Source organism: Olea europaea, chromosome 7 (genome assembly GCF_002742605.1).
Source record: "Olea europaea var. sylvestris chromosome 7, O_europaea_v1, whole genome shotgun sequence".
In the NCBI taxonomy this organism is placed as follows: domain Eukaryota; kingdom Viridiplantae; phylum Streptophyta; class Magnoliopsida; order Lamiales; family Oleaceae; genus Olea; species Olea europaea.
In genome coordinates, this window is record NC_036243.1 from 21467348 (window position 1) to 21479107 (window position 11760).

Consider the following 11760-nt stretch of genomic DNA (forward strand, 5'->3'; position numbering starts at 1 on the left):
AAACTAAACCTGAGAGTGAAGTAGAATCAGGTGAAGAGAGAGACCAGTTTAAGGTGGAGTTAGGAAAACTCAGTCCACCTGCCCCTACTGTTTCAAATGAGGTGGAAACTCAAACTCAGGAACCCAAAGTGGAGAATAGTAACGAAATAGTAATAGAAGAACACTATGAGGAAGAAAATCTTTTAGCTAACTATAACTTAGTTAGGGATAGAGAGAGGAGACGGACGAGAGAACCAAGAAGGTTCGATTTTGAATCTGAATTAGCTTTCGCCCAGGCTAGTTATGAAGAACTAGCTGATAAAGAGCCAAAGACCTTTGAAGAAGCAATAGGCAGTGATCAATCTAATGAATAGCTTAAGGCAATGAAAGAAGAGATGAGTTCTCTAGAAAAAATCATACTTGGGAGTTAGTACCTAGGCCTAAGAACAAATCAATTGTTGATTGCAAATGGGTTTTTGAGGTTAAGGAAGGAATTAGCAGCTCGAAACCCCTAAAGTTTAAAGTTAGGTTAGTGGCTAAAGGCTACACACAGAAGGAGGGCGTTGATTATAATGAAATTTTCTCACCAGTTGTTAAGTACACCACTATTAGGGTCATGCTCGCATTAGTTGCACATTTTGACTGGGAACTTAAACAACTTGACGTAAAAATTGCTTTCTTACATGGTGAGTTTGATGAACAAATTTTCATGAATCAACCAAAAGGTTTTAAGGATAAGTCAAAACCTGATTATATGTGTTTTCTAAGAAGATCCTTGTATGGGTTAAAACAATCTCATAGACAGTGGTACAAGAGGTTTGATTCCTTTGTACTCACTATAGGGTTCCAAAGAAGTAAATTTGATTACTGCTTGTATTTCCAACACAATGAGACTGATGATAATTTTCTATTTTTGTTGCTCTATGTGGACGACATGCTTTTGATTAGATCATCCTCTAAGTGGATAAATAACATAAAAGCAAAACTAAGTGGTGAATTTGACATAAGAGACCTAGGTAAGGCTAAGAGAATCTTAGGTATTGAAATTGAAAAAGATAGGTCAAATTCTGTTTTTTTTTTGCATCAGTCTCCATACATATCTAAAGTATTGAAGAAATTCAATATGAGTGATTGCAAACCTGTCACGTTGCCTCTTGCTAATCATTTTGTTTTATCGAAAGAACAATCTCCTTGCAATGAGCGTGAAGTTGAATACATGAGTAGAGTGACTTACTCTAATGTGATTGGTTCCATAATGTATTTGATGGTTTGCACTAGACCTGATTTAGGTTTTGCTGTTAGTACTCTCAGTAGATATATGGCTAATCCGGGCCCTGAACATTGGGAAGCACTAAAGTGACTGTTAAAGTACTTGAAGGGTACTAGTAACGTAGGTTTAAAGTTTAGTGCTAATAAAGAAGACATAAAATTAAAGGGTTTTGTAGATGCAGACTACGCGGGAGATAGGGATGATAGGAAATCTACTTCATCTTATGTGTTTACCTTATCTAATTCATGTGTTAGTTGGAAATGACAGTTACAACATATTGTTGCACTATCCACTACAGAATCAGAATATATTGCTACCACTAAAGCTATTAAAGAAGCTCTATGGCTTAGAGGTCTGCTTCATGAACTATGTGTCTTGAATGATTATGTGGTAGTATATTCTGATAGTCAGTCATCTATACATTTATGCAAGAACCCTATTTTTCACCAGCGCACTAAACACATTGATGTTAAACTCCACTTCATTAGAGATATAGTATCTCAAGAGGTGGTAAGACTTGAGAAAGTCCATACCCACTACAACCCATCTGATATGGGGACGAAGGTACTGTCACTGGCAAAGTTTAGGAGTTGCAAGGAACTTCTAAACATTGGTACAGGTAAATGATTTCCAATTTTATTAGTTTTCTATTAGAGGTGACACTAATGGGAGACAATTTCCTTTTGCAGGTCCTTTGACACCAAGGTGGAGGTTGTTAGGCAATTTGTTGTCAAACGACTTCCTCGAGCTATGATGTAACCTCGATTTTATTATCAATCGGCCTTGGCCATATGATCACTAGTACATCGACACAATTATCGAGACAACACATCCACATTTTTATGGATCATTCGAAGCAACCTATTTTAAATAGTATTGCTCACGGTTCGCCCCATTTCCTTGGAAGGCTATATTATTAATTTGAAGCCCACTTAAATTGAGTCGAGCCTTGTTTTGGTCCACAATTTAACCTTAACCTAACTTACCTATTTTGGACATTTACTTGGCATATAATCCCGTCTCCCTCTCGGCCTCCATGGAGTGTGCCTATTTTTCTCTCTTTGTGAGACTTTCTTCTTGACTTCTTGCTTCACTTCACTGTGACTTTTGTGGTTAATTCTTAGTGGGCATATCATTGGACTTCATCTTCCCAACCTATAGCAACCGGAAGTGGGGCGGCGGCGGCGGTGGTTTTGGAGTTGTCTCAACCTTGGTCGTGTCGATGAAATTGGTAAACTGAGCCCGATTTTGTAGTTGGAGTTCGGTGGAAATCATCCCTACAATAACTGTTGTAGTTCTTTTATTCTATCATTTGTGGTTTGTTGCGAGTTGACTTCACCAAGGCCATAACCCTATTGAATTATAAATAAAGCAATAGGAACTCATTTAGTTTCAAGAAACAATACTACAGAATCGTATGTAATTTACTTAATCTCAATTGTCATTGCTTAAACTAAATTAAGATCTATCTGTTTACAAATACTTAAAATAAAATAATACAGTAATTGACAAAATGATTATAGTAATTTCCACGACATCTTGCTATAAATTATTTAATTTTGCCTTAATTTCATTGACCAAGACTTCTTATCCCGGGTTCCTGGAAAAATTATAGTATTTTTCAATGCTCACTTTCATATATGATTATGTGATTACTGATTATATATATATATACACACACACACGACAAAAGTCAATATGAAGCGAAATTACTCTTGAAATTTCCAGTGATAAGTAATTATAATAATTATTATTAAGTCTAACGAACTTAAATATTAAATTACTATAAGTAAAGATCTAGTACAAATCAGACATAATTGTGAACACGAAACAGTTTATGACAGTCTCAGTGAGAATGGTCCATGACTCGGTGATTGCCTTGTAAGCTGTAACATTTTGAAAAAAATAAAAAAATTGGGGTATGCATAGGGGATATTATGGTGGAGGTCCTCAATTGATTAAAAAGATGAAATTTCCTCCCTCCCACCAAACTTTGTGTCCGTGCCTTTACACAAAGTTGTCTACGCCAAATTGTCATCTCAATAAATGCAGTGGCGGAAACAGAATTTTAATATATATATTTTGAAATAGGGTAGGAAACAAATTATTGAAGACCACCAAAGAAAATAGATCGATTGATGGGGCAAAATTAGCCCCTGTTTGGTAGAGATTAAAATCAGATTCTTAATAGATTTTGATAAAAGTTTTTGAAATGTGTGATTGAATGGTTATGGATCCCATAAAATATGTTGTTAAAATTAGTTGTTGATTTTGATTTTGATTAAAGCCTGAATTTTAATTTGTACCAAACAAGGACTTAAAACTTCACGGGACGGGGAATTATGGAGTGAACTGGAGGAAGGAGATGAAGAAATTTTGATTCTTATATTGAACAATTTGCCTATAAAATAGTTGGGATTAACTTGATACAATATTCATAGGATTGGAATCCACATGAAAAATCTTGTCACATAGTTCTCTTTTTTAATACATCATGCCAAAAATGTCACAAAATTTTTCTTACTTTCACATTTTTGCTATTCTTTTTTAATGTACAGGATGACTTTTCGTTATAAAAAAAAAATTGACAGTATTTTATTTAATGTTGAAAATGTAATCAATTGATGCGAATTAGTTACAATATAAAAGCATGATTCTGCATTACCGAAGCATTGAAGCCAAACTTATGCGGTTAGGCAACTAATTAAACAACTAATAATTTGACCCAATACATATGCACCAATGAACCAAAAAGTGAGTCTTGGTGTCGATATCTTTGACCTTCTAGTACTTGGACTAGTAATATTGTACTTTGCAGCATGCTTTGTAGATTCCCAATAAGAAGCTGAAATTTGGGGGGCGGGGGGCGGGGGGGTTTTGACAAATAAAACATTTAGTCTCTGCTAGGTAAGGGTTAAAATCGAGTTATTAATAAATTTTAATAAAAATTGAAGAAATCTGTGATTGAAAAATTGTGAATTTCATAAAATATGTGATTAAAATTAATTTTTGACTTTGATTTAGATTAAAATTTGAATTTGAATTTCTACTGAATATGGACTCAGTATTTTGATAAAAAAATGATCAAATATCTTGTTCAGAAGTTGATAAAAATTGTGAATCATATGAAATGTGTGACTTAGATTGATTGTTATATGATCTCAACTTTTTAAGATTTCACAAATAAGCACTTAGTTTATTCTAGTGTTCATTTCTATACGCTCTTATTGCATGTTTAATACATAGTGCCATCCTACCATCAACCTTTATCATGCAAATTACAGCATAAGAGGGTGTTTGATAGAAATTAAAATTAGATCTTTTAATTGATTGTGATAGAAATTTTTGAAATGTTTGGTTAAAAAATTATGGAACACATGAAATATGTGTATAATATTGATTGTTTGATTTTGATTTAAATTAAAATCAAATTTTAATTCGAACCAAACAAGCTAATAATTGTACTATTTGATAGAATTGAACAAGACAACTTCCAAATTTTATTTCAATTTTTTAGTTACAGAAATCTTGTGCATTCGTGTCCACACCCAAGTGCCAAAGATGCTGCACAGTTCAATTTTGGTCTCCTAGCATTACGATTCTATGATGCTTAGGGATAAAGCAAGGTTCCTTAATGGAAAAGTTATTCCATAATTTTTAAGTTCATTTAATTTGAGATTATTGATTTTAACATAGAATCTTTAGGATTTGTCTCTTTCATTTTGACCATCTTCATTTTTCTCTCTAAAAGCAGTAAACTTAACCCATGTTTGGTGGAGATGACAAGTTCATAAAAATTTCAAGTTAAAATAAACATATAATTTTAACTGTATTTCTTGGGATGAGATCCATAACTTTTCAATCAGACGTTTTATTAACTTTTGCCAAAATCTACAAAAAAATCTACATTGAATTAATTTGAAACGTGTTCATGGCCTTGGGTTTTGATTATACACGAAATTAAAGGCAAAGTTAGGACAAAAGAACTGTTGAAAAGGGCGACGAATGACATGCTTTTCTAAGAGGAAAACAAAAAAAGGATTCAATTATTGGACAGTTCTATGGGACTTCCCTTCAGTTATTTCACTCAAACAGTAGTCTAACTAAGGGGCCTATTTTTTGGACGTCGCTTTATTATTCCAATGACATCTTTCGTCATTCCTAGAACAATACAATTGACTCACAGAAATTCATATTCAAAAGACGTAGGTGGAATGCAATTTTTTCAACAAGAAAAGGTTCTTGAAATTTCTTATACCTTGTTTCCATGCAGTGCATCCAACCTTTATTAATATAGGTTGAAAATAAAAAACCTTGACAGTTGACAACCAAAGCCCTCGTGAAAATATGGTAGGTGTAATTTTTACTCTACAAGTTGATGTTTTAAGATATGAAAGATTTATCGATGAAGCAAAAACAAAAAAGATAATTTGTATCAAACCTTAATCTTTACTAGAGCAACAAAAACGAATGAAATCGTACACAAGCAAAGCAAACACGCATATATTTCGTCTTCAATACTAGAGCTTCATACTTCAGATTTCATTATAATTACTAACAAAAACAAAAATGGTGGTCGACATCATATTGCGGTATTTAATTCCATTTGCTCCCATAGTTTTTATCTCTCACCATTAGCATCGACCAGGTAGATTGAAATTAAAATTAATAATAATAATAAAAGGGGGGGCGGGGGGCTCAGCGTTAGATCGATCATGTATGTTAGAAAGAAGAAGAATACAAGGTCAATTCGTGGTCTAGGTCCCTAGGATATGAACGTGTAGTATGATGGGCTCACCAACCCCCAATATGTATAAGTATAAAACAATTAATAAATAAAAAATTAGTAGCCCAAGTCAGTGAGACATACTTAAACTCAAAAACATGAACCTTACTACATATACATCATAGTGTATACTTTAATTTACACTTTGTCACGTGACATTATGTTATTAAACAGTTTTTTCATCCAATTGACACTTGACAATAATACAAGTGTCAATCAAAGTGTCAAAAATTAGTGTACAAAAAACAAAGTTCAAAAAGCATTATAGCCAACAGTTTAGAACACGATTTATTATAATAATAATAAAAAAACTTAATTATATCATTGTTGACTAATGAAATCAGAAGAATCAGAACATACATGAAGAAAAAGACAATCCTCAATTAATCTTAATATGTAAATTCATTTGCATAGCGATACGCTGCTGGTTTTCATAAAATTCGGTTTAGAGTTGTTAGTTTCAATTACAATTTCAAGGGGCGCAGCAAAGGGTTTCTAATATTAGGTTTAATGACAGGTACAATTCATGTTTTTGCATGGCATTGTCAGATGAGAAATTTATGGATTTCAAAACATGTGAAAGTTTCGAGTCCAACTTTAAAGTGCCAATTGATGTCAAATTGAATTTTATTTAGGTTGACAATGAACTTAGCAAGAACGAGATATAGCCCTTGTTTAAGTTATATTATTTTCATAAAAATGCATTTTTGAATAGTGTAATGATGAGAAATGTGTTGTTAAAAAATAAGAAAAAATTTTGAATTTACGTGTAACATTATTTTATTGAAAAACATGTGATTGAAATGATGTGCAATCACTGTTTAGGAATGTATTTTTTTTTTCAAATAATGTGGATCAAACGGGGCCATAATTATTAATCCATTTTAGTAGTCATCTTTGACTAGCTATTTTAAGTCCACCAGTTAACAATTTTTAGTTTCGATTATCGTATATGCTTTGCTTAGTATAAAAGTTACGAATTCTTCAAAATGGTACCAAGATCCAAAAATAAAGACCGAAATAATCCAATTTATCTCATGTAGCCATTTTTTATCTCGCTATTGCAACTTAATTACTTAGTGGTTTTACAAATTGAAAGATACGTTACGAAGTACGCCAAAGGTACTTGAAAATAACATTGAGAACCTTTATTAACGTTCGAAAATTGTAACCAGAAATTGATCCACCAAGTAACTCGATAAAACTTTGTTTTAGGAATCTGCCCACTCCTGAATCCGACATTAATTCTAGTTTAGGTACAAAAGATTTCTTTCATCATTTAAGTTATATTGAAATTGCATTTTTATGAGACCAAGTCTAAGTCAAGAGGTAAGAGCAAAACTTTATCATGTAATTGATTCTCCCTTGAGGGGTAAAAAAAAAATAAAAATAAAAACCTTTCCACCAATCTTAAGTCTCGACAAGTGAGGGAAAAGAGAGAGCAATGGAACTAAGCTTATGTTTGGTTTAGTTAAAAATAAAATTTTTAGCAAATTTGATAAAAAAAAAAAATTGATGAAATTTATAGTTAAAAAATTGATAAAAATTGTGAATCATATGATTTCTTCAAAAAAGTTTTGGTTTTTCAAGAAGTGCATTTTGAAATTATGAATTTGCATGGAGTATTCAAACAATTTGTTAATGGTAAATTCTAAGTCAGTTAGATAAAAGATACTAATATATAAAAGTTTGTATTATACCTTTAAATAATTTTGACATTTTAAGTTGGATCATCAAGTTCTAAAATTAAATTAAAGTAAAAAAATAAAATAAAAAATGCATTGGTTCAAACCTCCCATTTATTGAACAGCTCAAGTTTTAAATTTTGTTGGGAAATATGAATCAAGACTATACGTGAAATAGCATGTTGAAATATTTTAATGATACGCGTACGAGTCTATCTAATAACTTAAGTGTTAAAATCAAATGTTCAATATGTTGAAGACAATGTTTAAATAATATAAATATTAAAATACTCAAAAAGTTGAGTTTTTATATTAAATGGTTCAATATAATCAGAGGTCACAATGCTCTAACAAGCTATTCGATCCGTCCAAAAACTCAAATGTCGAGTGACCAAATTCCAACATCGATATTTTAATTTGAGAGCCTTTTTTCCTTGGAAAATTGAATTTTGAAATAATGATTTTTTGGAAAATATGTGATTAAAAAAAATGTTTTAGGTCTATGTGTAAAATTATTTTTTGAGAAAGAATGTGGTTGAAATTAAATTTTATAAAAAATGTGGTTTAGGAAAAAAAAAAAAAAAAAAAAAAAAGGAGAGCCCAACAAGGGCTAAATAACGAGTGGCAATTAAGAAACAATCTTATTACAGCGATAAACTCAATATCACTTAAAAAGTAAAAGAACACATACAACACATGATTAAACAGTTAAAAAAAACACACTCAGCTTCACCTTGTCAAAAGCCTCTGTTCAAGAAGCATTATTCATTAAGAAACTTCAATAATGGCACGTTCGAAACAAAAAAAAATAAAAATGACAAGAAGTCATATTTCTAGCTCTAGAAGAGAATATAGAAAAGGAATCCAAAAAAGTATTTGAAAATTGTGAACAAACCGACCCGAGTTAAGTCTCGAGGGGCAATAATTGTACAAGAAAAACCGGAAAAAAGTTGGGATTCTTCGTCTCTTATTTCTGGGAAGTTACTTATAAATTGTCCACACCTTCCTTTGTAAATCGTGCGTTCAATTAGTCATTTAGTGCGTGTCTTTTCCAACTATCTTTCTCTTCATAAACTAGACCAGACCCCACCCACCTCATATCCTCCTCTGTTCTTCACAACTTCATTGCCAATAGGCAATAGACTTCCAAGTCTTTTCCAGGTACTTTACTTACATGTTTTGTACTCTTGACGCTACGATTTTATAAGTCCTTACATATGTGAATGCAGATTGCAGAAAAAAAAGTGAAATGACCAACCAAAAATTGGTGATTTCTGATGCAAAATCAGACCTTAAAATGGCAATTGCAGTTGCTATGTCTGAATCCAATCTATACTCACCCGCCATGCCGAAGCCACTGGTCGCAACAACTGGCTACTTTTTAATAAAGAAGATTATAAAGTTTGAAACTAATGGAAGAGAAACCAGGAATAACGCCTTTATTGATTCAATGCGGGCTTCTTCGCCAACTCGTCGAGCCACTGAAACTGAAGATAAAAACACCTGGATTGTAAGCATCATCGACTCTACATAAATTATAAGCACTTATCTTGAAAATAAGTAATTATTTGCCTGACAGATAATATATGCTTAAACAGATTCGTCATCCATCGGCTTTAAACATGTTCGAGGCTATCATGAATGCTTCAAAGGGAAAGGACATAGTGGTGTTTCTTGATTATGATGGTACATTATCACCCATTGTTGAGGATCCTGATCGAGCTTTCATGACTAATGAGGTTAACTAATTTCTTCATTATGAAAATCTCTACTTATAATTCATTTCCAACTTATTTTCATTAATCTTGTCTCTCTCCATTTTGTATTATAATCAGATGAGAGAAGCAGTGAGAGACGTTGCCAAATTTTTCCCCACAGCCATTGTTAGTGGAAGGTGCAGAGCCAAAGTGTATAATTTTGTGAAATTATCAGAGCTTTATTATGCAGGGAGTCATGGAATGGACATCTTGGGACCAACAAAAGGACACAAAAAACAAAGAAAAGTTAGTTTTCATCACTCTTAATGGTCCATTCAGTACTATACATTTTGTTGCATAATTTTTTCTTATTTTGATTATTATTATTTTTTTTTTGGGTTTATAATCTGTTTAGGGAAATCAATCTGTCTTCTGCCAGCCTGCCAGAGAATTTTTGCCAATGATTGATGAGGTAGGTTTTCTATCTATTTCACTCTCACAGGAAATTCCAAAATTTTATTACCACTGTGTCTCAATTCTAACTAGTCATCTTTTTCAGGTAAATAAAATTTTGTTGGAGAAAATCAAATTCGTCCCAGGTGCAAAAGTTGAAAACAACAAGTTTTGTCTATCCGTACACTTCCGTTGCGTAGATGAGAAGGTAAAAAAAGTCATCCTTTACGTCATTTCTTGGATTTTCTTCCGATGGAGAAATTTGAAAGAGATTTTAATTTCCTTTTCTTGTTTATCAGATTTGGGGCGAACTAGCAGAGCAAGTTAAAGAAGTGATTAAGGACTATCCAAAGCTCAGATTGAGCCAAGGAAGGAAGGTATTGGAGATTCGTCCCGCCATTAAATGGGACAAGGGAAATGCACTTGAATTCTTGTTAGAGTCATTAGGTGAGCGAAGAATACTATTTTTTAGTTACTATTTATATAAAACCCTCTTTTAGTACTAAAATTTTTTGTTGATTGGATCTTCAGGTTACGACAAATCAGACAATGTCTTACCAATTTATATTGGCGATGATCGCACCGATGAAGATGCATTCAAAGTACTAATTCTTTCTTGAGTTGAGATTTCTATTATAAGAAAGTTTTAGACCTTTTTTCCTTTTTCCTTCTTTTTCCTTCTTTTTTTTTTTTTTTTTTTTGGCAAAAATCACAATTTTTGTAAATTCTTATGAATGTTAATATTTGATTGAAAGGTTGAAAAAAATTGTAGGCCTCATGAGATATGTAGTTGAAATTAATTGTTAATTTTAACTTAAAATTTTTAACAAGTTTTCAGCTAAACCACACAAAAGCTTAATACATGAATTGATGGCGTCTTTTAATTTTCAGGTTTTGCGCAAGAGAGGACAAGGTTTTGGAATTCTAGTTTCTAAATCTCCTAAAGAAACAAATGCCTCGTATTCATTGCAAGAACCATCCGAGGCAAGTACATTGATGAAGATTCTCTACCTTTATTTAAGTTTTGAATTAATTTACGTGTTAGATTATTAATGCTTTGTTGTTTCACATTCGACAGGTCATGTACTTCCTCAAACGCTTAGCGGAATGGAAAAAATCATCCCTACTAGGGCATTAGGACGAGCGCCTCCCTACCAACATAGAGGAAACAATCGACTCCTACCCTCAAAGTTTTATTAGGGATATGGGTGATGTTGAATTTATGTACCTAATTTGTTTAATTATAACGATCCAAAGGGAACTCTATTTTTTTTTTTTTTTTGCTTTTTATAAAATGTAAGACCTTTACGTTTGTAGAATAAACAGTTTTCTCTCATCTTTATTCATGTCGTTATCTTTGAATAAACGTATGCCCTTTTCATCAAGCTATGTGAGTTAAGTGTTGTCTTGATTATAAATACACTTCGCTACCAAATCGGACGGCAGTGAAGTGATCACACGTGTGTTGTAGTTTGGAGCCGGCAGTTGGTGTCTTGGTGAGCTGTACCAGAAATCTTTACAAACGTGCTAAAAAGTATAGTAAGCTTGAATAGGCGGCCAAATGGGAACATTCCTAGCACAAAAAATTTGCAAATCTTAATGAGAAGGAATAATTCTATCCGGGCATCAATATTTTATGATATGAGACCAATTTAGTAGAATTTTAATTCAAAATTACAAGTTGTTATGCAAAGAATCAGTATATAATCCAAAGAATTTAAGCTTGTCAATATAATTAAGCATCCTGCACTGACTCCCATCTAATTGACCAAGGGAAAATAAAAAATGAAAATAAAAGGAAGACGTATAGACTACTGTGAATGTTTGGTAAATAGTACTGGATAGTAAATTTTAGTTTAAAATTGATCGTTGTTCACCTCAAAATCGGTT

General features: G+C 32.4%; 1 protein-coding gene across 1 annotated transcript; it reads left to right on the forward strand.

The window, feature by feature from the left end:
* The first annotated feature begins 8732 nt into the window (after nt 1-8732).
* LOC111397422 (probable trehalose-phosphate phosphatase J) lies at nt 8733-11255 on the forward strand. The gene is made up of 10 exons (XM_023024341.1): nt 8733-8881; nt 8950-9230; nt 9319-9459; nt 9556-9723; nt 9833-9889; nt 9977-10078; nt 10170-10317; nt 10402-10472; nt 10762-10854; nt 10949-11255. Exons 2-10 carry the CDS (start codon nt 8970-8972, stop codon nt 11006-11008), a joined length of 1101 nt encoding a protein of 366 aa, XP_022880109.1. The 5' UTR covers nt 8733-8881; nt 8950-8969; the 3' UTR covers nt 11009-11255.
* Nucleotides 11256-11760: the final 505 nt, after the last annotated feature.

Bases quoted from the DNA above. Each gene is read 5' to 3' on its own strand.
- LOC111397422 (XM_023024341.1), top strand. From the start codon at position 8,970: ATGACCAACCAAAAATTGGTGATTTCTGATGCAAAATCAGACCTTAAA. The intron at 9,724-9,832 runs GTTAGTTTTCAT...TAATCTGTTTAG, and splicing joins GACACAAAAAACAAAGAAAA to GGAAATCAATCTGTCTTCTG. The intron at 10,079-10,169 runs GTAAAAAAAGTC...CTTGTTTATCAG, and splicing joins TCCGTTGCGTAGATGAGAAG to ATTTGGGGCGAACTAGCAGA.